The sequence below is a fragment of the Salvelinus namaycush genome, chromosome 3, assembly GCF_016432855.1.
Source record: "Salvelinus namaycush isolate Seneca chromosome 3, SaNama_1.0, whole genome shotgun sequence".
In the NCBI taxonomy this organism is placed as follows: domain Eukaryota; kingdom Metazoa; phylum Chordata; class Actinopteri; order Salmoniformes; family Salmonidae; genus Salvelinus; species Salvelinus namaycush.
Window position 1 is genome coordinate 67,281,750 of NC_052309.1, and position 26,113 is coordinate 67,307,862.

Here is a 26,113-nt window from a genome sequence, read left to right on the forward strand (position 1 = left end):
TGTAACCACTCTTCTAAAATGAAATGTGGAACAATGTGCAACTGTATATTTACTAACTTTCCCCTCTGACCTAGGTACAGAAATGTGTAATTGCCATTTGAAGTATGCCAATTACGGTCATACAAATAAGTATTAGATTGTAATATTTACTGTAATATTTACATAGCCCACAACTATGACTGTGTGTAAAACAAACAGGAAATCAGACTTACATCCTGTGTAAGCGAGACCCAAATGAGGCAGTTTATAGTACTCCATTCTGCAAATATCTGTGCTAAAATGTCTACAACCTATAAATCAGGCTGTTGGGCTAGGTGAAAGGCAATAGAACCAATCAAGAACAAAACCATCTGATATGAAGCATAGCCAGGTTTATATTTCTTAAACTACCACTATTTTAGTTATCAGTATAAACTACATAGTATGCATTTATGCAATGGTAGCCTAGTAAATGTTTATGTTTTCTGCCTCAATGTAAACATAAAAAAAGATGCTTAGGGAGGCTTTTCAAACTACACAGAATTTACTCAATAGCAGACAAAAGTTACATCTGGTCTAAGTTTTATATTTATGCACTCAAGTGCAGGTATTCACAAATTGGATGCAAAACTCAATATATTTATAGGGCCCTCTTGTGGCTATAAATGAGAGACAATAACATCAACCGTGTCACATTTCAGAGATTTGGTACACACACACACACAAAGAGCTGCTGTGGAAATAGGACAATTTTATTGTTAAGTTGAGACATATTGAGTGGAATGCGGGGACTTGCATATCCTTCCTTCAAAATAAAGACACAGCGACAAACTTTAAAGAATCAGGGAAGGTTATGACACTTGACCATCTTACAGGCACGTTTCATACCACTGGGCTAGGAGGGACATGTCACTGAGGACCATGGATGAGGTGGTGTGGACAGCGTGCTAGTAAACCAAAGATGATTCTGTAGAGGATCCAATCAAGTAGAGGGGAGTACAGCACTGGGACTCCATGGCAATCAAACTGAGGATTTTAGGAAAGCTAGCTGTGAGAGGACATTTGACAGGCCATCGACACAATAGACTAAGTCAAAGGGATGGGTAGATTCAGAGTCAAATTTTGAATATATGGCTCTGGGTAGATTAGTTCAGATCATTTGTACAATGTAATTTAAAGTTATGAGTGGAAAAACAAGGGTGCTTTGGATCCTACACTACTTGTGTATAGCAGCATCTTATTCACCCATGGAAGTTTGTGCTTGACTAAGATGAATGTAAATCCAGTTGATTAAATAGCTTGTCCTCTCAGATCAATAAATCCCCAGTATTGTGATTGCTGTGGTGGTTACAATAGTGCTAAAATGTTCCATCCTTCATGACATTCCATACAGCTCTTCCCCTAAATTAACACAATTACAACTTCTTCATATCACAGGACTGTCACTGTGCTGAATTTGCCAGACAAAGCCAAGATAATTTACTGCATCACCAATTTTGTATTTTTGACAGAACTTACTATATGTAGTTTACCATAGATCAAGCCTAAGGCTCCCTCCTCTTCCCCACACACTGCCCAGACTTCAGAACCTTATCATGGATCTTTCCACACTCCCAAGCCGCCATTATTTCACCAGTCCATAGTTAGTCGGAGTGGGAGGAGAGAGTGTGAAGGTGGACGCCCGTTCCCTCACCCCATCCCCACCCTCCATGGCCCATGCATTGGCTGGTCACAGGGAGGGCGGTTAGGTCAGGGTGTGTGAGTCTCACTGGGGCAGCTGGAGGAGTGTGCCCTGGCCGGCGGGCAGGTAGGTGATGTTGCGGGAGCGGGACAGCTGGAAGGCGATGTCCTCTGCAGCCTCCAGCTTACGCAGCTCTACCAGGCCGTCTCCAGCCTCCTGCAGGGAGTTAGCAATGAGCAGGGCGGCCTGGGAGTCACCCTCCGCTGAGATGATGGCTGCCTGTTTCTGTTGCTCGGCCTGGGGGAAGTAGAGAAGAAACACACCGTTCACTTCTATTCATCCTTTATAAAAAGGTGTGCAAGGTCAGAATCACTTGGTTGTTCGGGGTCACTTCCAACTTCAAGTGTATTAAATGCATGTTTATCATTCTTATCACCTTAAAGAATAAATCTGTCAATGTCTCAAAACAAACCCTTTCATCCTTACCTTCTCCACGACAAACCTGGCCCTCTCGGCCTCCTGCTGAGCCACCTGCTTCATCTCAACAGCCTCTGTGAACTCCTTACCGAACGTCAAGTGTGTCTGTTGGAGGAACATGAGGTCTTCAATTAAACACAGAACATGTACAAGTGATGACCAGAGCCACTGGGTAAAACACTGTTGCTTCCCTACTCATTAGTACAATGAAATGAAACATTAGCGCAGAAAAATATTGTTCACACAAGACAAAATTATAAATCATAGGAATTAGTTGTTTTGAGTGTATTATTCCTTTAAACAGCAGCTCACCAGTGAGACGTCATCCAGGATGAGGCCGAAGGTGTTGGCTCTTTCTGTCAGGTCGTCACTGACCTGCCGAGACACCAGCTCTCTCTGGGTGATGAGCTCACCGGCATCAAACCGGGCCTGTGAGGTGCACACAAACACACCCATATAAACACAAGGAAATAACAGGATAGCATAGACTTTACTGCAACCCAATGCCACGCAGACTTTTTTTTATGACAAGGCCTAAGAGGTGGAAACGCAAAAGTCTGTTTTTACCCCCAAACACCAGGGTAAAACCTTATAACGGAAATGCAGCATTAGTCTAACACTCACCACCACGGACTTGAGGACCTCTGTGGTGATGGATGGCAGTACCCTCTCGTCGTAGTCCTCTCCGATGCTGGTGAAGATGCGTGGGAGCTGGCTAGTCACCGGCCGGAAGAGGATGCGCAGTGTGATGTTTACATTCTGCAGATCTGTGTGGGGGGGGGGGGGGGGGGGGTGGTAAAAGCTTTTAGTATGCCAGAGAAAGTCTAAGTGTGAAGGCTAATATGCCGGTACTTGTGACTCATGTTAGTTACCTTTGCTGCCTGTGATGACAGGCACGTTGCGTGGACGAGAACGACAGTCGAAGATGATAGGCTTCTGTACCCAGGGAATGAGGAAGTGGGTTCCCTCGCCAACTACGGCATCTTGCACTCCCCGGAACCTGTCAAATATAACTGCCCGATGACCTGCGTCAACTGAAACATTAAGAAATATTAGAACAATTCAGGTTGGTAGTGTTACAGAATTCACAACTTTAAGCCTTATGTCATTCATAAATTCTAGTATTGCAGCAGGTAGCCTAGTGGTTAGAGCGTTGGACTAGTAACCGGAAGGTTGCAAGATCAAATCCCTGAGCTGACAAGGTAAACATCTGTGCTTCTGCCACTTAACAAGGCAGTTAACCCACAAATTCATATTCATTGAAAATAAGAATTTGTTCTTAACTGACTTGCCTAGTTAAATAATGGTAAAATAGAATAAAAATCCAGGTGTTTCCATGATATCAAGATCAATTTACAGAGCTCAATGTCTCACCATTGAAGAGGGCTGAGTTCACAACACCTCCACCAACGGCGAGGGCCAGCCCCAACTTCCCGATGGATTCAAATAGTTTCGCCATGTCTGCAGCCCTGAAAAAAAAATGTATTAAATATTATAGCGAGCTATTCATTGCCATGTGAGCTCACCAGATACGCAATAATATCATTAAGAGCTAGAGTTGTATGTGGTGGTATAATATATCTGCATGTAGGCAAGTAGCTATTAATGCTATCCAGAGCTCGGAGTTATTCAATTCTGACGTGATGGCCTTGGTCTGTCAATGATGCCAACGCTACATTAGCTAGCCAAGCAAGCAGACTTCGCAACAAAAACGACTAAGACTATTTAACTAGCTATGTGAATTGAAACATGAAACACGCAATGTCACACCTGGACCTGTCATGCCAAACGACAGTGTTTGTTACCCTGATCTAGAGCTATCATGACAATCTGTAACTACATGCTCACGCAGCGACATGAACTTGCAAATCGGTCGCTCGTGTCCATGTTACTCAATGCATACCTTCTCGGTTTACTGAATAATTACACACATAACTAGTCACACAGAAATATCTGACTATTAGGGAGCTTTGTTAATAATATTTTGATACACGTATATGGTCAGAACTACATTAGCACTAACCTACTGTTTTGTCAGTTCTGTCTATGACCTCCACCAGAGCCGACGTTAGAACGCATGAATTATTTTTCTACAAAGCATGCGCGTCAACTTGTAACAAACCCCTCTCTGATTGGATAAGTAGTGCTCTTGTTTATCGATTCAATTCATTGGCTAGTGAGAATATCGCTGAGCATTCTGGTTGCTGAAGTTCACCAACTATGATAATAGTAATATTACGATTTAATTAGGCAATAAGGCACAAGGGGGTGTGGTATATGGCCAATATACCACGGCTATTGGATGTTCTTAAATACGACCCAACGCGTAGTGCCTGAATACAGTCCTTAGCCGTGTTATATTGGCCATATCCCACAACCCCCGACGTGCCTTATTGCTATTATAAACTGATTACCAACGAAATTAGAGCAGTAAAAATACATGTTTTGTCATACCCGTGGTATACTGTCAGCCAATCAACATTCAGGGCTCGAACCACCCAGTTTATAATGATAATTAAATATTTCTGTCATTTGAACAGAGTTGAATCACAGAGTTTCTAACCCCTAAGGGGCCACATCGCGAGACTTGCGGAAGACTTGTGAAACAGACCATGCAGACCGGGCCAGGGTTTGAGAAGTCAATGAGAGAAGTGAAAAATTATTCGTTAGTTGTTAATTTTCTCAAAATGTAAAGGCACAACCTATATTTGAGTCAATGTCTTAAGTAGTTGAACATGTTATTACTCCAACCTCGTGAAACTGACAAACTAACACGTTTTAATATTCGTGAAAAACAACTTTATATCCAAGGAGTGCCTTTGATTTGACGGTCTGCACAAGCGCAGCTCAGCGCGAGACAACCCGTTACGCTTCGAACACACCGACTGCGTCATTGCATCACTGCTGCATAACATTTTGCGCAGCTAGGCAACTATACTGATGCAGGTACCTTTTGCAAATGGTCGCATGCGGTTGGACACATGGAGGAGAGAATCATTTTCGCAGTATCCTCAAAACCGTGTCTTTTTGACACAACTGCTGACAGCTACAGGGACATAAACACAAAAAATGCTGCTTGGAGACAAGTGTCCACGATAGTAGGATTGCCAGGTCAGTTTAGTAGTGAGCTTGTGCTAGATGTGGCTAGTTAGCGTTAGCTAGCTAACCTAGCCAATGAGGTGTGTGTGAAAGAAATAGTCATACCACCTTCCTCAAGGTTGGTCTCATTGTTGAAAGAGCCTACTCTGCCTATCTTGACTATTTATTATTGCATTTCGCTCCAAAACTGCATTTTGGAGGGAAATTATATTATAGGCTCTCACAATTAATTTGAGGATGTCATCGAATAAATAATATACTTGGCAAATAAATAAATAAAAAATGTAAAGAAATTATGCAATCAAACTGTTTTTATGTAATCCCAAATTTTTACTGAATGTGTGCAAAAAAAATCTACATTCATATTTTGCTACTTTCTGTCAAGTCCCCTCATACAATTTGATGCATACGTTCGATTTATCGAACGTATGCACCACACAGAACGCACTGCAACTGCCTCTGCAACGCAATGCTGCAAGGCAAATGCAGCGTTCCATTGGAAATGAATGTACTTCTGGTGTATCGAAACGTAATTACACAGTCGGTGTGTTCGAAGCGTTAGACCCGATGAAGTGCTTCTGCGTATGAGTTTAGGTAGCCATTGTCGCCATGACATCGCCTACAAGTGTGATCGGGGATTTCTATTGGAGAAGCAGTTTCAGCCTATCGTCATACTGTACTGTCTTTGGTAGAATGAATCATCTCTTTGGCGAGAATAATGTCTAGGCAGATGTTTGACTGTTTCTTCTTAATTTTGAGAGGTTAGTGAGACATTGTGAAAATAAAGTTGAACTTACTGTGTATCATTTCAGAACGTTCAGTGGCTGGCTTCACACACACACACACACACACACACACACACACACACACACACACACACACACACACACACACACACACACACACACACACACACACACACACACACACACACACACACACAGTCTTGTGAAGAGGGCACGACAACACCTTTTCCCCCTTAGGAGACTGAAAAGATTTGGCATGGGTCCCCAGATCCTCAAAAAGTTCTACAGCTGCACCACTGAGAGCATCCAGACCGGTTGCATCACCACCTGATATGGCAACTGCTCGGCATCTGACCATAAGGCGCTACAGAGGGTAGTGCGTACAGCCCAGTTCAACACTGGGGCCAAGCTTCCTGACATCCAGGACCTATATACTAGGCGGTGTCAGAGGAAGGCCCAAAAAATAGTCAAAGACTCCAGTCACACCAGTCATAGACTGTTCTTTCTGCTACCGCATGGCAAGCGGTACTGGAGCGGCAAGTCTAGGACCAAAAGGCTCCTTAACAGTAAATTAATCAAATGGCCACCCGGACTATTTACATTGACCCCCCCCTTTGTTTTTACACTGCTGCTACTCACTGTTTATTATCTATGCATAGCCATTTTACAAATTACCTCGACTAATCTGTACCCCCCCACATTGACACGATACCGGTACCCCCTGTATATAACCTCGTTATTGTTATGTAATTTTCTTGTGTTACTTAAAAAAAAAACTTTAGTTTATTTAGTAAATACTCTAAATAAACTCTATCTCTTGAACTGCATTGTTGGTTAAGGGCTCGTAAGTACGCATTCCACAGTAACCTGTTGTATTCGGCGCATGTGACAAATACAATTTGATTTGTACAACTAACCTTGTGGGGACACACAATTCAGTCCCATTCACAATTCTAACCCTAACCCTGTAACCTTACCCTTTTAATTTAAATTTTACCTTTATTTAACTAGACTAGTCAGTTAAGAACAAATGCTTATTTACCATGACGGCTTACCCCAGCCAAACCTTCCCCTAACCTTAACCCTAACCTTAAGCCGAAAACCTAACCTTAACCCTAAAACTAACCCTAGCTCCTAACACACACACACACACACACACACACACACACACACACACACACACACACACACACACACACACACACACACACACACACACACACACACACACACACACAATTTGTTGAAAGTCAAATGTATCTCATTATTGGCCAATTCTAATTTAGGTTTTCAGTTGACCAATGCACTGATTCATTTTTGGACCTGTGAACCTGGCTTTATGTTCGCCCCCTGGCGTTTAAAATGAAGAACAACAACAATCTTAACCCTGCAGTTCCTACTTCATACAGTTTCACTTTCCATCCATGTTTTGAACAACATGCAAGCGAAGCACGTCCACGTCTTTGGTGCGAGACGAGAGATATGAGGCTTCTAAAAAGGTACGGTAAGGATATTTGCGTTGATATCATTGTGAAAAAAGGCAATGCCTTGAAGAGCTCTACTTTGAGGTTATTTTAGATTGTGTCGTTGGATTTGTGCACTTCCTTGAAGTTTCATTTTCTCAGTCCGTAGTCCGCACACTTACCCATTCCTTTGATTTTCACAGATGTTGTGACCTGATGGTCAAAGTGATCGTCTCTTTTATAGAGCGGGAAGGGAATGGATAACTATGCGCACTCATCTAGCGTTTATTTCTGAAACAGTGGATGAAAGTGATGTGACGCATACTGTGCCTACTACTGGTAGATTGTGGAGTCCATTTGAACCTCAAGCAGTCAGTGCGCATGTCATGTGAACAGTTCGCACATCTCCCTTTACATTATACTATCAACATCAACAGTACCTCAAGCTGTTTCCATAGCATTGACCAACGTTGACACAGCAGTTTAATACAACGACGTTTATGTTGGTGAAGTTTCGTGGCAACGTCCAGCAGAGGGTGTAATTTGATCAAATATCCAGACAACCCCCACAAAAAAATTCTTATGTTGGCCTATTACATGGCAATGACAAATTTATTGACAATTTACGATCAGTGGTTATGGTTGAAGGGAGACATTGCTTGGTATACCTATCTATATATTCCTCCTGTATGTCAGTAACCCAGTTTTGCCCAGCAGATGGCGGAGCAGTGCAGGACAGTAAGGGTGAGTGGCCTGCCCACTGATATAAAGGAGGACCGACTGACAGACAAGCTATACATCTACTTCCTGAGGGCCAGGAATGGAGGAGGGGAAATAGCACATGTCACCATTGTCAAGGCAACACCCGGCTCTGCCCTCATCACCTTTGAGGACATTGGAGGTAAGTAGGTGTGTGTGTGTGCGTGTTTGCGTGCACGTGTGTGTGTGTGTGTGTGTATATATATAATGTGTCTGAGGCTCCTGGGAAGGGAGGGCTGGTGGGATGCGTAGGGGATGGAATGTGAATGATGAATTGGTAGAGAGAAGAGATCAGGAGACTGGAGACTTGATGGTGATAAATTGACTATTTCACCATAACGTAGAGGCATAAAGTAACAACTACAGTACATCGTTGCCACTGCTAAGTTCCTTATCAGTAGATTTCCATCTGGCTCGTTGACCATAGCCACTCTTTAAACTTCATTTAGCATCCATTTGCAAATTAACTGTGAAATGCAAGGTATTATGCTTCATGTCCTGTCACCATCGATTAACTGTGGGCTCGGGTGTTGGCATACATTTCAAGGAGAGGCCAGGGGCAGGAGTGCTTAGTAAGGGTGTTTCTCTGACTGAGATTGATTTAGCTCTTGTACTCTGGTGACCCCGCACAGTGGCAAGGAGCGTGCTTCAACATGGCCGACACATTCTGATGGTGGACGGGAAGAAGTATGAACTCACCTTGAGTGAACCTCACAAAGACCTGGACCCAAATAAGGTATGTTGTTGACACAATATTGTGAAAAAGTGACACATTTTGATTAGACTTACATGTTCTCCCTCTTTCTCCCCCTCTCTCTCTCCCGTTCAGGTTATCTTGAGCATGTCTGTTACTTTGGACTACAGCCAGCTACCTGGAGGAAAGGCAGCATTGACTAGCCTTGACAGGAGTCATGATGTTCAGATCCACTATAACAACCCAGAGCAGCTCTGCACCTTGCAGGGCTTCTACTCCCAGGTCCAGGCTGCACTGGCCCAAATACTGGGGCTCCCTGGGGCCCTGGCCTCCACAGATACACCCCCAGCTGGGGCCAATGTTGTTCTGGGAGTCCTTACTAGAGGCACTAGGGGCCAAGCGAAAAGGACTCATACCCAGGAGGCAGCAGACCATCACAGGAGAGGTGGTGAGCAGAGTGATCTAGGCTCAGGCCCACTTAGGGACTTTACGTCTGGAGGTCAGGGCTGGGAGGGGGAGGGGACAGCCCAGGCAGAGGGGGGTGCTGTGGGTCTGTGTCTGTCTGAGGAACCCCCCATGATGGAAGAGGACCTCTCCCTGATCATGGATGCAGACTTGTTCCACTACCTGCAGTGGCACTGTGGAGGGGAGTACCAGGAGATCCTCACCCAGCATGGGGTAGAGGTGGTGGACTTGACCGCTGAGGGGCTGACCACCCTGTTCCTACAGAGAGTACCCGGGGTGGGAGACATTGGGCAGGAGAGTCTGAGTGGGGCTCGTGGGGACCTGAGCCGGCTCTACCAGGAGAACGAGGCCAGGCTCCGGCGAGCCCAGCTGCCCAAGAGTGTCCTCTCTCCCAGCGGAGGCCTGTCCAGGGCCATGGAGGGCCTGCGGGTCAGGCTGCCCAAGCTGCTGCTCAGTGAGGATGACAGGAACATCTACATAGTTGGCAACAGCAGCGATGTGTCCGAAGCCAAACAGTTCCTCCTCCTGGGGGAGAGAGAGGAGGCGGTGGAGGATGTAGCCAGCTTGTTACGATCTCCCTCATCCACATCTGGTTCCTCCAAGCCAGAGGAAGAGGAGAGACTCACACCCACTCTCTCCTCCACAGCAGGAACACCCCTGGACGCCAGGTTAGATAAGGTGCTGAAGCAATATGAGACAGAGAGGAGGACGGAGGGGGCCCGAGGGTATAAGTTTGCCCCCCGCTTCAAGGCATTAGGGCCGGCTGGGCTAGGGACCAGACCTAGGGACACAGTGATGGTAGGGGACACATCTCCAAGTGTACGACCAGGTCTTGGGCCCATGTTAGGCCATGACCTGTTTGGCTCAGACAGAGCAGGGTCAGGTGTTGGGGGACTCTACAGGCCAGGTACACAGGGTAGTGGAGAGGATATCCTGTTTAAGAGAGGGGACCCCCTGTTCACCCCTTCCTCTATGGAGAATGGACTCATCCGGAGCTCATCACCAACAGACCTTAGGCAGCAGGGTGAGACAGCCCCATTCACCTCAACTCTGAACACCTTGTCAGGGGGCATCACCATCTCAACCTCTGGGTCAGGGTCCACCCTAAAGCGGGCCAGTAGTTTCTCTGGGCGGGCCAGGTCCAAGGTCCAGGACCCAGGACAGAGTGAGGCTGAGAAAGCCACTACCAGAGCCAGGCGGTCCAATAGCTTGGACAGGAGAAATGCCTACAGTGCAGAGCTAACCATTTCCATGGTGATATGGAATTACATGAAGGAGGCCTACGCCACCCGTATACAGGACATGACCTCTGACCTGCAGATGAGGGAGAGCCAATCAGACAAAAGCAGTGACATCACTGTCATCCTTAGGGGGGCGGAGTCATCTGTGGTGCGCACCTGTCAGTTGGAGATGCAGAAGCTGGTTGCCATGGTGAAGACAGACTTCTGTTTGCAGGAGTTGCTTCTGGCTGAGTTAGGCGTGTCTGACCCAGCAGATGAGACTTTAGAGGTGTGCTGTGCTGAGGTGAGGCAACGGTTCAAGAAGGTCTCCGTCCAGACAATGAGAGATAGCGTGTTTCTGATCGGCCCCAAGCAGCTGTGCTCTCAAGTGGGTGCAGCACTGAGGGAGGTGTTCCCTGGGGAGACTGGCCAAAGGGGGGGACAAGAGGACTTCTCTGTCCCCTCTACCTCCACTTTCAATCAGTCCAGTCCATTTCAGGTGAATGGGGTCCAGAACTCCACACAGTTTCAGACCAATAGCCCTCAGTGGATGTCTGAGACTCAGAGAGGGGGAGAGGAGGGGCCTGGTGCCAACAGGGAGAAGAAAAATATCCAAAGGAGTGATTCTTCCAAGAGGACGAGGAACAGCGAATCAGAACACAAGAACACAGTTGTTAGTCAATCACCAGCGAGGAAAGACCCTGTCATAAAGGAGAAAGTGGAGAGGGGAGGGACCATGGAGGCAGACGGGAGCAAGACTGACCCATTTCTCAGCCATTCAGCGATAGGCAACGGAGGAAGACCGGGAGCAGTGAATGGTGGCGGTACCAATCAAGACATGGTCGCGCCCCCAAAAGAAAGCAACCTGAGATCCGGAGTGACCCAGAAGGACAACAACAGACAGTCTAGTGGAGCAGAGAACCAGGAGAGGCCCGGGTCAGGGGGAGCTCTGACACGTCACGGCCCGGGAAGGTCTAGTTTGTCTGGGGCACGGACACAGATCTGTGTGTGTGGGGAGAGAGGGGCGTCAGTGACGAGGACAGGGTGTGGGGTGAACCTGTGTCCACAGTGCCTACTCAAATCCCACGTCCAATGCAGGGTTTGCCCCAAGGCTGAGGTGGCAGTTCCACACGGCGTCCAGGGTAACATGAGCTACTCTGAGATGCCCTTCAGCCTGCCAGGCCATGGCAGAGATGCCGTCTTTAAGATCACCTACTGCATCCCAGATGGCATTCAGGGGGTAAGGGCAGGACTTCTCTACCAGGCTATCTGATGGGCCATTTACTGTTGACATTTTAAATGTGTCATGTCATTCATGTGTTATTTTTTTCAACTGTCCAAATGCACTCTTGGCATTATTAAATCAGCTTATATTAAAATGTTAAGTTTAAGTATCCCTTGTCAGTAATTGCTTGCTTTGCATTTCTAAGTTCTGTCATGTTTAACTCCTAACACTGTCTGTTGGCTATTACAATCTGGAACACACCCCATTATCTGCCATCTGTCCCTCTCTTGTTGTAGGAGGGCCACCCCTCGCCTGGCTCTGCGTTTCGGGGGGGAGTATTTGAGGCCTACCTTCCCCTATGTGAGAGGACCAGGAAACTCCTACCGCGGCTGGAGAAAGCCTTCAGGCTAGGCCTCACCTTCACTGTGACGGGCAGGGAGCCAGGGGCCAGGGTCAGCTGGGACAGCATCCCCCACAAGACCAGCCTGCAGGGGGGCAAGTCTGGGTGAGTACTGGAGTCACAGTACCCATTAGTGACTCTCGACTGAAATAGCAACAGTAAAGAGCAGAAAGTCGGGGGTCGATGTTATGTGCTGGCTGTTTTATTACCTAGAGTGTGTCCCAAATGCCACCCTATACCCTTTATAGTGCACTACTTTTGGGAATATGGTGCCATTAAGGATGTAACCTATGTAAGAAAAGCCCTATAGAGCTCTGGTCAAAAGCAGTGCAATATGTAGGATTAGGGTGCCATTTGAGATATACACCATAATGTAATTTTGTGTCCACACAGGAATGGTTATCCAGACTCCACCTATCTGAGTCGCCTGTCTGAAGTACTGAGGGCTCATGGGATTGAGGCCCCTGCCAAGTCTCAAGACACAAACATAACCTGACAATGATATTCTTTTCTGTGTTTTTATGAAGGTGTTTGTGTCTATCCAGTGTTTTATCTGTACGCTAATGTCTCTTGCACTGTGTCACTAGACTCCCTAGAAATCTTGAACGCTTGTGTGAGTCTGTATAGTAATACGCCAGTGAGAGAAGTTCTTTTGGTTCTTGGGAGTTTTATAGATGTACTGTTGTTCATGCTTAAATCAGGACCAATTGATTTCCACAGATATTTTATGATAGTGACAGGATATACTGCAACGTGTTTGAGCTACTATTTTAACTGGACCAATATTAGTCCCGGCAGCTATTGTTTATTTGATCTTTACTGTGTTTTGAATCTCTCGCGATTTCTGACAGTAAACATTCCCGTCTTTATCTTACTGTGACCGCGTACCGTGCATATCTTTTCTGTACTCCCACAGCTGACAGCATTCACATTCATTATGTAAAACACACTCAAAACATGAGCCATAAAATATCAAGTAATTGCAGTTCAATATTGTTTCCACACAGTGAAATCCTAATAACACAGTAACAAAGCCACAGCTCCAGGTCAAATCTTTTTTTTTTTTTTTTCGTTATGCTTTTTTATTAGTCCTGGAAAACATGTAAGGCATATGGTAACATTACACATTGAAGCATTACAAGCTCTAGAGCCTATACTGTGGACAGCATGGCACCACGTATGCAGTAAAACCCAGTCAAGCACAGAAGCAGCATCAATTCAAAGGGTTTAAAAAACAAAGTGGAGACAACTTAGTTGACGAGTGGAAAACAACACTATAGACAGAAGGAGAGAAGGAACGACAAAATCAACGTGCAGGTAGAATAGCTGTCTCACAGTAAACCGTGTGTGGAAACTGAGCTGTCTGGACGGGAAAGTGACAATGGACCTGTTTTTCTGAAACTTTCCCATAGATGGGATCATGTCCATCTTGTTATGAGGCCGACTTGACAGTGCCAGATGAGGGAAGAGGAGGGGGAATGGGAGCGGGTATGGGTGCAGTGAGGAGAGGCGAGGGGGGGGGGGGCGGGAGCAGGTAAAGGTGCAGTGATTTGGCTGCTGTTGGCACCGTGAGGATGAGGGTGATGATGACTAATGAACTATACAGTGGAAGGAATAGTGAACTATAGACACATGCCTTTTTCCCCGGGTCACCTACACAGATCCTAGTGGACTATACACATCGTAACAAGCCTAGCCAAATGCACCAGACACAGCATTCCTATAGAGTCGTGGAATGTGTCGGTAGTTGGCACATGGCAACAGTTTTTAGTGATGGCTAATGAAGAGCCAGAGACAGCCAGAAGCGACTGGGTGGTTTTCTTTTAGGGAAGGTGGGGTGTGTGTGTGGGGTGGATGGGCGGGGGCTGTACGCCTCTGGATGTGGTAATAATCTCCAGACTGGGATTATCTTTCTAACTAGGAATACACTCCACCAAGCACTGCGACTGACATAAGACTGGAAAGGAGAACGATATAGTGTGCGTGAGAGAGAAAAACAAAGACAGACAAATGTACTCAAAGGCAGTCATTTCTGATCAAGAGTAAGGGAAGCTGTTTGGAATGACCTGTGAGAAATCATGTGAAACCATGATATTACTACTGCCAATCAAAGGAAACCCCTTTTTTACTCCAAGAAACAATCAGCACGTTATCTAGAACAATATAGCTGGGCGCTGTGATGTTTTCCAATGATGTTTTCCAAAGAAATGCCTTAGTTTCTTGAAGGGTCATCTCTGGTTTTAGAGCTCTTGCATAAGAATGTGTGTCTGGCTGGAAAAGCAATTCAAGCTGACACACAACGTAGATTCAACAAGCTGGAAAAGCAATCGGGCGCTAGGGGTTGGGAGGAGTGGGTTAGGGCTCATGCTCAGCCAACATCAGATTCATCCTCTCCTCTCTGACTCCCAGTTACACCCCACGCCCTAGCCACTCACTACACCCACCCACCCACCCGTGTGCTGCAGCTGAGTTCATCTAAGAGACCTTTTTGTTCTATCAAACAGGAAGAAAAACATTGAATCAAATGACATATAATCTCTGCACCACATGCCATTGGATGCATGCAATTTAATTGCAGATGTTAATGTGATGTGTGTGTATGGTGTGACGAGTGTGTGTATGGAGAGGGCGGGGCTTTGGCTAACTGATAATTGACCCGAACCCTTCAGGTGCAATAGAGGATAGTGGAATGTCTGAGACCAACAGGCTGTATGTGAACTGGGATCGGCTTTAGGGCGGATATGTTGCGTCTGGGACAGACCTAGAGCTGGGTTTCTATCTGTGCAGCTGTGCCATATGGCCTCGTTATGACAGCCATAAAAAATCTGCTAACTCACTCTCTCCCATCCCATACAAACCATTTGGAATCAGGCTAAGAGAAACAGTATGGTGGTGTTCTCAAAGCTAAACTAGAGAGAGTTGGGTGAAAGAAATGCTCCATAATTCAATGATTCACCTGGTCATGTATATTTTTGAATGGATCTGTTTTTTAAATCTTTTTTCGTTTTTTTGGTTGCAATTCTAAGAAGATTTTTGTTTGTTTGCTTTGCTGTGCAGCCTAATCGTCCATGCACCTTGTTATGGAGATTATATGGTATGGTTGTAAACGCATAGGCCTGTCGACTGATGTGGGATCAGTTTGTTGTAGTAGATGTCTGAGGCCTGATAATACTCTTAACACATTTCGCTGATCTGAGATTAGCACAGTGAGGAGTTTGGATATGGAGGGAAGTGCCTCTCAATGAGATAGTGTGTGTCTGTGTGTGTGTGTCTGTGTGTGTGTGTGTGTGTGTGTGTGTGTGTGTGTGTGTGTTAGGATTGAGGCATGAGAGCAAGACCCCAACCAATCAGAAACAACTAGAACCTTTTGTAAACTGTAGCAAAATTCTATCAGCACCCATAAGCATTTGGGACAGAAATCATACACAGATTGTTTTTGTTTTTCTACAAGGTCATAGGAAAAGTACCCAGAAACGTTTTTTCTTCTTCTCCTTTTCATTGAATGCACCGTTGTAGTCAAGGCATTGACAGAGGAGTACATACAGTTTGGCACAAATGGTCAGGCCCAACAGAAAGGCTCATCACATTGAAAAGGAATGTAGTTAGGCAGGTCCCTGCGTAAAGAGTATGAACTTTGAACTTTAAACCCCTTGGAAAACAAAACCAAAAAACATAGGTCAAACAACAACAAAAAAGAACCTATTAAGTAAAACATCCTTTTACTGAAGCATGAGCTTCTCACATGGCATTCAGAAAACAGAAGCACCGTCCACAGGTTCACAGAAGGAGCCCAGCAGATCAGAAAAGAACACTAACCAGAGCCTGACAGAACACAGTCACTCCCCACACCGGCATGGCACTCAGACTCCGTCCCAGGCCCACTGCTGTCCCCGCTACACCGGGTCGTCACTTTCACAGCCCTGGATGAATGAATGGTTTCATTTGAGCTGCCACCCAGGAGAAGCTGGCAGAAGGTAGAGGAGGAGATGAGTGTTTGTGTTTCGCGTTGCATGCAAAAAATGTCCATTCCACTGTACTTCCAGTGAGTTTCAACAGATACAGTATGGTCTCTTTGAGTGGGGAAGGAGCGGAGCGGATTCAGAGCCAGTGGGACTGGAGTGGGACTGCCATGCCTGGAAGTGCATTAAGATCAGCGAGCAGAGTGCAAAATACCTATACCAACTGTCCTCTTAACATTGGCCTCATCAGAGAAGGGGAGGAGAGAGAGAAAGAGAGAGAGAGAAACAAAGGATTAGAGCTAGACAGCTGTGAAGCAGATAAAGAGTGCAAGGAAGGGGAGGTTGTAGTGGGGTTGAGGAGGTGGGAGTCTCTTTTTAACCTGACAAACGACCTGAGGACACACACATCTTCACACACAATCACTGACACACAACACGAGGGAGGCCACTCATGCTAACACAACAACTTCTTTACAAAGTCACTAGTCACCATCTGAGACTCTTCACAGACAGGCAGGCAGACAGACAAGTGTGTAAAGAGCATGGATTCTCACATATTTCCAAATGGATAGTAGTGGGGTGTTTTTGAAGTCCGTACTGCAGGACTCCTGCACATAACAGGTTTAGCTTCCGTCCATAGTTTATTATAGACAATTAATCTCTGACGTAAGAATGAATATTAGATTAATTCAATATAATTTAGAGGAGGACGACAACAAAACCCCGCTTTATTGATACAAAGGAGTCGCCTATAATCAACTTCTGAAAACCAGTCTTGCTGTTCTAAATTATGTCCACAAGGGGCAGCAGTGCATTCATATGGGAGAGGCCAACTACTGATTGTGGCCCTAGGTGTGCCACCACCACACAGGCTATATGGGATTTGAATGTCCTCATAATATACCGATACAAAATAGAAATATTTCCAGAGTGTAGAAACTAGGATGTTAGCCTGATTTTACTGCTCTGTACTACAGCTTTAATACTAAAGCCGAGGTTTCATTAGACAATTTATTGCTCACTCACACACTCACTCTAGATAGACCGAGAAATAGACCAGAGCGCCATCTCTGACGAGCCTGGTGCCTGTTGCTATGCCGACCACAGAGACAGAGAGAGAGAGAGAGATGTAGAGAAAGGAGAAGGGGGAGGGACGGGTGAGAATGCACAGCAGCAGGAGTTTTTTTACCCTTCTAAACTCCCCTGTTCCAGATCAGGGTGAACGACAGGCAAGCGGTCAATGTGAAAGGAGTGGAATGCCATGGAACGTCAGGGGAGGAATAGAGTCTGATATCAAGGAACTGGGCGGCATTCAACTCTATCTTACTCCGTTCACATGTCTTCGTGTCTCTACACAACAGTGCCTCTTTGAACACATCCTCCTGTGTGTGTGTGTGTGTGTGTTTGTGCGCCTTGTTTGAAGAGAGACAATTTTCTCTCCTAATTGACACTGTGCACTGCTTGCCAACAGTTGGTTCATTAGAAACATCCGTGACTATAGAGCACCAAAACTAAGCCCTGATTTCTCCCTCCCTATTTAATACTGGACCAAATGGCTCATTAATTCTCTGTCTGGAGCTTCATCCTGTCACACGCTATTGTCTGGTCTCTAGTGCGTCACCTCTAGGATTATGGGATTTGTAGTGTGGGCTCAGCTGTGAGGGCGGAGCTGTGTGATACTAGAAGTGCCATGGCATTTAAGGGACGTGCTACTAACCTTTATTTATATACTTAAATAAAGAGTGGGTAGTGGTGATTGACAGGGGAGTTCTGTAACCACTGGCTTTGGAGTCAAGCATCACACAGCCATGCAAACATCTCCAGGCGAGCTGATAGCCAATCACAGACAAGCAAACACTGACTGACTCATGCACAGTGACATAACGAAACACTATGTGAGATGGTGGGTGTGGTTCTGTCTGTCTGTCTGTGGGTTTATACCATAGGGAGAGGGGAAGGGTAGGGATACCTCAATAGAGGGAGAGGGGAGGAAGGAGAGGTGACAGGTGGAAGTCAGCGCAGGGCAATCTAGCATAGTGGGAGTCGACATGGAGGGACATGGAGGGAGGAGGGGCACTGTGTGAGTTGGAACGGGTCGAATTATCGTTGTCAAGGCAACGGTGATGCACCCCAGGCCTGGGAATTACACCCACAACGTCCCTCTGTGTCTCTCTCTCTCTCTCTCTGACTCTCTCTGGGGTCTCAACAGGCAACACCTTCAGACTGTTATGACATGAGTCAAAGGAGAGTGTATCGTAGGGGTCATTTTCCCATGGTGGCGAGGTGAGAGTGGGAGCTGTTCTGTGAGCCCGGCTATCATTAAGGTGCACTGGGATGAGGGAGCGTAAGGGATTCAGAAATAAAGTGACCCTTGCTTGAGTGGGGGAGGAGAGAGAGGGGAGGAGGGGGAGGGGTGGGTAAAGGCCCAGGCCTGAGTATTCGCTGTCAGAGTGGACTGGGAAGGGGTCTGAGAGATGATGGTAGGGATGACAGATTGACTGCTGTGCAATGTGTCTATAAAGCCCACCCCCATCCCCCGCTCTCCCAACTCCAATCCACACACACACCACACCTCCCTTTCCCTCCCCCACCACATTTCCCCTGCCTTGTCACCCCCTCCCAAACCAAACCCCTGCTCCCAGGACAAGAGCTCCCCTATGGTCTGCCTGCCTGACCATCCATCCATCAATCCCTCACTCTCACTTCTCCTCTTTCTTGGGCTCCTCCTTCTTCTCCTCTTTCTTCTCCTCGTTTTTCTCCTCGTTTTTCTCCTCCTTCTTCGGCTCTTCCTTCTTCTTCTCTTCTTTCTTGTCCTCCTTCTTGGAGTCATCCTTCTTCTTGTCGTCTTTCTTCTTGTCCTCCTTTTTCTTGTCCTCCTTCTTCTCCTCTTTCTTAGGCTCCTCTTTCTTCTCCTCCTCTGGCATAGGCTCGGTAATGAGGATCACCTTGCCGATGTTATTTCTCTCCTGCATTCTCCGCATGGCATCACCCACCTGGATAGAGAAGCAGAGGCAGAGAGAGAGACATGAACGAATGAATGATGGATAGTGGGAGAGGGGGAGGGAGAGTAGATATCCATCTATCATCATGTGTCCAGGACTGTTGGTTTGTCTTTCACACAAATATGCATACATAACCACATAAAACACACACACACACACACACACACACACACACACACACACACACACACACACACACACACACACTAAATTGCTCTCCAAACCCATAGAAGACGATGATGCCAGGCACCGCAAGCATAATTTGCCCAGTCTATCACCAGTCTATCACTGTACAAACTTTAGTGGGAGGATGTATTCATAACTGAGAGAGAGGGAGAAAGATGGAGAGGGAGAGGTCGTGTAAACGTGAGCCTGAGTCAGTGCTTGACAGACAGAAAGCAAGAGCAAAAGCTTTAGATGGAGAATCACGTAGACCGAGAGAAAGAACAAAGAAAAACTGGTGGAATTATGAATCAGTATTCTGTGTTTAAAAATTCAAATGCATTGCTAAATTCTACATTTATTTTCATTTGAAAGTACTTCAGTTTTAAACTGTCTATGTCGTCCTCATATGTTTAATTAAACCACAGGATAGATAACACGTAGGGGTCTAATTGAGAGCTGGACAATATATTGATCATGTCACATTACCATCATTGACTGACTGGTTTCTAGGTGCCTGTCACAGTGTCACGTCAGAGGCCGGTCCCCAGGGTTGTGCCACAGCCAGGATTGATTGACCCATAGGTTTCTTCCTGTCCTGCCTACCTGTCAATCATAGTGACAAAGGGGCGGATCCTAGACAGGCCAGTCCCACCCTATACCGACCGCTTGGCTCTGCCTAATGTCTGCGTCTGTCTCTCCATCAGAGGAGGCTGGTGGAAGGAGCTATAGGAGGACGGGCTCTGTCTAATGTCTGGAATGGAATTTAATCCATTCCAGCCATTACAATGAGCCCATCCTCCTATAGCTCCTCCTATCAGCCTCCACTGCCCTCCACCCCTCCCTTCTACCCCCACCCACTCCAGCCAGCGCAGGCAGGCAGACCACCTAACGACCAATGTCACGGCAACAGAGGGCCATCTCCTAGCAACCCAAAGCCTTGTCAAAGCTTGGCCCTGAGATACATACACACACACACACACACACACACACACAGGCATGGAAGAGGGGGAGTCATGTCGGAGTTAAGGAGGGAGAGAAAGAGAGGGAGGGAGCAACTGGTGATATTCAGATGGACCGAACGCTTAAAGATGCAGTCCGGGATCTTAAGCACTTACAAATTTGTAACATATTGTACGAATTGGAAGAAAAGATGGCGCTGAAGAACATGGCTGACGTTTTACATTCCCCCAACCAATTGTGCTACTTTGTTATTTTTTTTGTTGCGTTTTGTGTAATTTTTTTTACTTATTGTGTACATAATGTTGCTGTTACCGTCTGTTATGAGCAAAAATAACTTCTGGACATCAGAAAAGCGAGTACTCACCGCGGACTGGAAGAAACTTTTAACTTTAACGAGTCTGATGAGAAGGATATCCTGCTTTCACTGGAACAGGCCCAGATCCACGCCTTTTGAATGAAGAAAAGATGCCGGAAAAGGGGCCGCAGATCGGGCACCCTTCTGAGAATCCGGAGGCGAGCGAGTAAACTCCCACTGCCTTCCATTCTTCTTGCTAATGTGCAATCATTGGAAAATATATTGATGACCTACGATTAAGATTATCCTACCAACGGGACATTAAAAACTGTAACATCTTATGTTTCACCGAGACGTGGCTGAACAACGATATGGACAGTATAGAGCTAGCGGGATTTTCCATGCACCGGCAGAACAGAGACGCTACCTCTGGTAAGACGAGGGTTGGGGGTGTGTGTATTTTTGTCAATAACAGCTGGTGCACAGTATTGCTCGCCTGAGGTAGAGTACCTTATGATAAGCTGTAGACCACACTATCTACCAAGAGAGTTCTCATCTGTATTATTTGTAGCCGTCTATTTACCATCACAAAACAAAGCTGGCACTAAGACAGCTCTCAACCAACTCTATAAGGCCATTAGCAAAGAAGAAAATGCTCACCCAGAAGCGGTGCTCCTAGTGGCCGGGGACTTGAATGCAGGGAAACTTAAATCAGTTTTAACACATTTTTACCAGCATGTCACATGTGCGACCAGAGACACAAAAAATCCTAGACCACCTTTACTCCACACACAGAGATGCATACAAAGCTCTCCCCCGCCCTCCATTTGGCAAATCTGACCATAATTATATCCTCCTGATTCCTGCTTACAAGCAAAAACTAAAGCAGGAAGTACCAGTGACTCACTCAATACGGAAGTGGTCAGATGACGTGGATGCTACACTACAGGACTGTTTTGCTAGCACAGACTGGAATATGTTCCGGGAATCATCCAATGGCATTGAGGAATACACCACCTCAGTTATCGGCTTCATCAATAACTGCATCGATGACGTCGTCCACACAGCGACTGTACGTACATATCCCAACCAGAAGCTATGGATTACAGGCAACATCCGCATCAAGCTAAAGGCTAGAGCTGCCGCCTTCAAGGAGCGGGAGACTAATCCGGACGCTTATAAGAAATTCCGCTATGCCCTCAGACGAACCATCAAACAAGCAAAGCGTCAATACAGGATTAAGATTGAATTCTACTACACTGGCTCTGACGCTCTTCGGGTGTGGCAGGGCTTGAAAACTATTATAGACTACAAAGGGAAACCCAGACGCGAGCTGCCCAGTGATGCAACCCTACCAGACGAGCTAAATGCCTTTTATGCTTGCTTCGAGGTAAGCAACACTGAAGCATGCACAAGAGCACCAGCTGTTCTGGATGACTGTGTGATAATGCTCTCGGTAGCCGATGTGAACAAAACCTTTAAACAGGTCAACATTCCCGATGCCGCTGGGCCAGACGGATTACGAGGACGTGTACTCAAAGCATGCGCAGACCAACTGTCAAGTGTCTTCACTGACATTTTCAACCTCTCCCTGACCGAGTCTGTAATACCTACATGTTTCAAGCAGACCACCATAGTCCCTGTGCCCAAGGAAGTGAAGGTAACCTACCTAAATGAGTACCGCCCATGGCACTCAGGTCGGTAGCCATGAAGTGCTTTGAAAGGCTGGTCATGGCTCACATCAACAGCATCCTCCCAGACACCCTAGACCCACTCCAATTCACATACCGCCTCAACAGATCCACAGATGACGCAGTCTCAATCGCACTCCACACTGCCCTTTCTCACCTGGACAAAAGGAACACCTATATGAGAATGCTGTTCATTGACTACAGCTCAGCGTTCAACACCATAGTGCCCACGAAGCTCATCACTAAGCTAAGGACTCTTGGACTAAACACCTCCCTCTGCAACTGGATCCTGGACTTCCTGATGGGCCGCCCCCAGGTGGTAAGAGTAGGCAACAACACATCTGCCACGCTGATTATTAACACTGGGGCCCCTCAAGGGTGTGTACTTATTTAGTCCCCTCCTGTATTCCCTGTTCACCCACGACTGCGTGGCCAAACACGACTCCAACACCATCATTAAGTTTGCTGACGACAAAACAGTGGTATGCCTAATCACCGACAACGATGAGACGTCCTATAGGGAGGAGGTCAGAGACCTGGCAGTGTGATTCCAGGACAACTACCTCTCCCTCAATGTGAGCAAGACAAAGGAGCTGATCATGGACTACAGGAAAAGGCAGGCCGAACAGGCCCCCATTAACATTGACAGGGCTGTAGTGGAGCGGACCGAGAGTTTCAAGTTCCTTGGTGTCCACATCACCAACAAACTATCATGGTTCAAACATACCAAGACAGTCGTGAAGAGGGCATGACAAAACCTTTTCCCTCTCAGGAGACTGAAAAGATTTGGCATGGGTCCCCAAATCCTCAAAAGGTTATACAGCTGCACCATCGAGAGCATCCTGACTGGTTGCATCACCACCTGGTATGGCAACTGCTCGGTATCTGACAGTAAGGCGCTACAGGAGGGTAGTGCGAACGGCCCAGTACATCACTGGGGCCAAGCTTCCTGCCATCCAGGACCTATATAATAGGCGGTGTCAGAGGAAAGCCCATAAAATTGTCAGAGACTCCAGTCACTGTAGACTGTTTTCTCTGCTACCGCACGGCAAGCGGTACCAGAGCGCCAAGTCTAGGACCAAAAGGCTCTTCAACAGCTTCTACCCCCAAGCCTAAGACTGCTGAACAATTCATAAAATCGCCACCGGACAATTTACATTGACCCCCACCCCTCCCTTTTGTACACTGCTGCTACTCGGTGTTTGTTTGTTACCTTTGCATAGTCACTTCGCCCCCACCTACATGTACAGATTACCTCAACTAGCCTGTAACCCCGCACACTGACTCGGTACCGGTGCCCCCTGTATATAGCCTCGTTATTGTTATTCTTATTGTGTTACTTTTTATTTTAGTCTACTTGGTAAATATTTTCTTCTTCTTGAATTGCACTGTTGGTTAAGGGCTTGTAAGTAAGCATTTCACGGTAAAGTCTACACTTGTATTCGGCGCATGTAACAAATAAAGTTTGATTTGATTTGATACGAATTGCCCAAAAATGCTATGTATATACACTGCTCAAAAAAATAAAGGGAACACTAAAATAACACATCCTAGATCTGAATGAATGAAATATTCTTATTAAATACTTTTTTCTTTACATAGTTGAATGTGCTGACAACAAAATCACACAAAAATTAATGGAAATCAAATGTATCAACCCATGGAGGTCTGGATTTGGAGTCACACTCAAAATTAAAGTGGAAAACCACACTACAGGCTGATCCAACGTTGGTGTAATGTCCTTAAAACAAGTCAAAATGAGGCTCAGTAGTGTGTGTGGCCTCCACGTGCCTGTATGACCTCCCTACAATGCCTGGGCATGCTCCTGATGAGGTGGCGGATGGTCTCCTGAGGGATCTCCTCCCAGACCTGGACTAAAGCATCCGCCAACTCCTGGACAGTCTGTGGTGCAGCGTGGCGTTGGTAGATGGAGCGAGACATGATGTCCCAGATGTGCTCAATTGGATTCAGGTCTGGGGAACGGGCGGGCCAGTCCATAGCATCAATGCCTTCCTCTTGCAGGAACTGCTGACACACTCCAGCCACATGAGGTCTAGCATTGTCTTGCATTAGGAGGAACCCAGGGCCAACCGCACCAGCATATGGTCTCACAAGGGGTCTGAGGATCTCATCTCGATACCTAATGGCAGTCAGGCTACCTCTGGCGAGCACATGGAGGGCTGTGCGGCCCCCCAAAGAAATGCCACCCCACACCATGACTGACCCACCGCCAAACCGGTCATGCTGGAGGATGTTGCAGGCAGCAGAACGTTCTCCACGGCGTCTCCAGACTCTGTCACCTCTGTCACATGTGCTCAGTGTGAACCTGCTTTCATCTGTGAAGAGCACAGGGCGCCAGTGGCGAATTTGCCAATCTTGGTGTTCTCTGGCAAATGCCAAATGTCCTGCACGGTGTTGGGCTGTAAGCACAACCCCCACCTGTGGACGTCGGGCCCTCATACCACCCTCATGGAGTCTGTTTCTGACCGTTTGAGCAGACACATGCACATTTGTGGCCTGCTGGAGGTCATTTTGCAGGGCTCTGGCAGTGCTCCTCCTGCTCCTCCTTGCACAAAGGTGGAGGTAGCGGTCCTGCTGCTGGGTTGTTGCTCTCCTACGGCCTCCTCCACATCTCCTGATGTACTGGCCTGTCTCCTGGTAGCGCCTCCATGCTCTGGACACTACGCTGACAGACACAGCAAACCTTCTTGCCACACCATTGATGTGCCATCCTGGATGAGCTGCACTACCTGAGCCACTTGTGTGGGTTGTAGACTCCGTCTCATGCTACCACTAGAGTGAAAGCACCGCCAGCATTCAAAAGTGACCAAAACATCAGCCAGGAAGCATAGGAACTGAGAAGTGGTCTGTGGTCACCACCTGCAGAACCACTCCTTTATTGGGGGTGTCTTGCTAATTGCCTATAATTTCCACCTGTTGTCTATTCCATTTGCACAACAGCATGTGAAATTTATTGTCAATCAGTGTTGCTTCCTAAGTGGACAGTTTGATTTCACAGAAGTGTGATTGACTTGGAGTTACATTGTGTTGTTTAAGTGTTCCCTTTATTTTTTTGAGCAGTGTATATATATCAATAATATACAGTATATATTATTATTATTTTTATTTTTTTCAGGATGTAACATACCATGTAAAATGGTAGTACACAATTGTGCACAATTTCCGGGGACCCATTTTGAGCTGTGAGCACTACTTTCAAAACTCCTGGCTGATATTATACAAAAACTCTGGAACATCACTTTAATGAAAAACCTACGAAGGGGAGGAGGCGGAGGAGGTGGAGGAGGAGAGAGGACAGACTATGGAGGTGTGGTAACCAGGGGTGGGGACACCTCGGATTTACAAGTGTAGCTTGTGTGAATGAAACCACGACGAGCCCAATTACTGAAACGGCACTGTAATCGTTGTACGTACTTCAAGCATCCAGCCTTCAATCACTCACTGCTCCGCTCTCTCTCTCTCTCTGAAAGTCTGCCTCAGCTGTCTAACTCTGAGTGTTCTCACAGTGAGTGGCTCCCTACCTCCCTGCAGTGTATGCACTAATAATCACTAGAAGCACTGTCTGTCTGTCTGTCTGTCTGTCTGTCTGTCTGTCTGTCTGTCTGTCTGTCTGTCTGTCTGTCTGTCTGTCTGTCTGTCTGTCTGTCTGTCTGTCTGTCTGTCTGTCTGTCTGTCTGTCTGTCTGTCTGTCTGTCTGTCTGTCTGTCTGTCTGTCTGTCTGTCTGTCTGTCTGTCTGTCTGTCTGAGAACAGTAGACATCACAGCTAATATGCTCTACAGTATAAAGCCCTGACGGAGTTGCTCAATGTGTG

General features: G+C 46.5%; 3 protein-coding genes across 4 annotated transcripts in view; 1 reads left to right on the top strand and 2 right to left on the bottom strand.

Annotated features, from left to right (window-relative positions):
* Window positions 1–710: 710 nt before the first annotated feature.
* LOC120035514 (prohibitin) lies at window positions 711–4,271 on the bottom strand. Of its 2 annotated transcripts, none has more exons than XM_038982187.1 (7): window positions 4,161–4,271; window positions 3,512–3,606; window positions 3,010–3,171; window positions 2,762–2,904; window positions 2,450–2,566; window positions 2,147–2,242; window positions 711–1,957 (listed from the first exon to the last, which is right to left on the bottom strand). In XM_038982187.1, exons 2-7 carry the CDS (start codon window positions 3,594–3,596, stop codon window positions 1,745–1,747), a joined length of 816 nt encoding a protein of 271 aa, XP_038838115.1. In that variant the 5' UTR covers window positions 3,597–3,606; window positions 4,161–4,271; the 3' UTR covers window positions 711–1,744. The 2 variants fall into 2 exon arrangements, with proteins under 2 accessions (XP_038838115.1, XP_038838116.1); XM_038982188.1 differs by having other exon boundaries at window positions 4,165–4,228.
* A 3,145-nt stretch (window positions 4,272–7,416) lies between these two features.
* LOC120035540 lies at window positions 7,417–13,082 on the top strand. The gene is made up of 6 exons (XM_038982189.1): window positions 7,417–7,481; window positions 8,163–8,346; window positions 8,837–8,940; window positions 9,034–11,823; window positions 12,105–12,313; window positions 12,602–13,082. The coding sequence occupies exons 2-6, from the start codon at window positions 8,163–8,165 to the stop codon at window positions 12,702–12,704; spliced, it is 3,390 nt and encodes a 1,129-aa protein (XP_038838117.1). The 5' UTR covers window positions 7,417–7,481; the 3' UTR covers window positions 12,705–13,082.
* Window positions 13,083–13,262: 180 nt separating this feature from the next.
* LOC120035556 (synaptic vesicle membrane protein VAT-1 homolog) overlaps window positions 13,263–26,113 on the bottom strand; it is a 41,306-nt gene continuing 28,455 nt past the window's right edge. The window contains exon 6 of the mRNA XM_038982190.1: window positions 13,263–19,160. Coding sequence (XP_038838118.1) covers window positions 18,867–19,160 — 294 coding nt within the window. The 3' untranslated portion in view covers window positions 13,263–18,866. The remainder of the gene's footprint in view (window positions 19,161–26,113) is intronic.

Coding starts and splice junctions, on each gene's coding strand:
- LOC120035514 (XM_038982187.1), bottom strand. CDS start 3,596: ATGGCGAAACTATTTGAATCCATCGGGAAGTTGGGGCTGGCCCTCGCC. Junction 3,172..3,511: donor GAACTCAGCCCTCTTCAATG/GTGAGACATTGA, acceptor TTAATGTTTCAG/TTGACGCAGGTCATCGGGCA. Junction 1,958..2,146: donor CCAGGTTTGTCGTGGAGAAG/GTAAGGATGAAA, acceptor TACTTCCCCCAG/GCCGAGCAACAGAAACAGGC.
- LOC120035540 (XM_038982189.1), top strand. CDS start 8,163: ATGGCGGAGCAGTGCAGGACAGTAAGGGTGAGTGGCCTGCCCACTGAT. Junction 11,824..12,104: donor TCCCAGATGGCATTCAGGGG/GTAAGGGCAGGA, acceptor CTCTTGTTGTAG/GAGGGCCACCCCTCGCCTGG. Junction 12,314..12,601: donor CTGCAGGGGGGCAAGTCTGG/GTGAGTACTGGA, acceptor GTGTCCACACAG/GAATGGTTATCCAGACTCCA.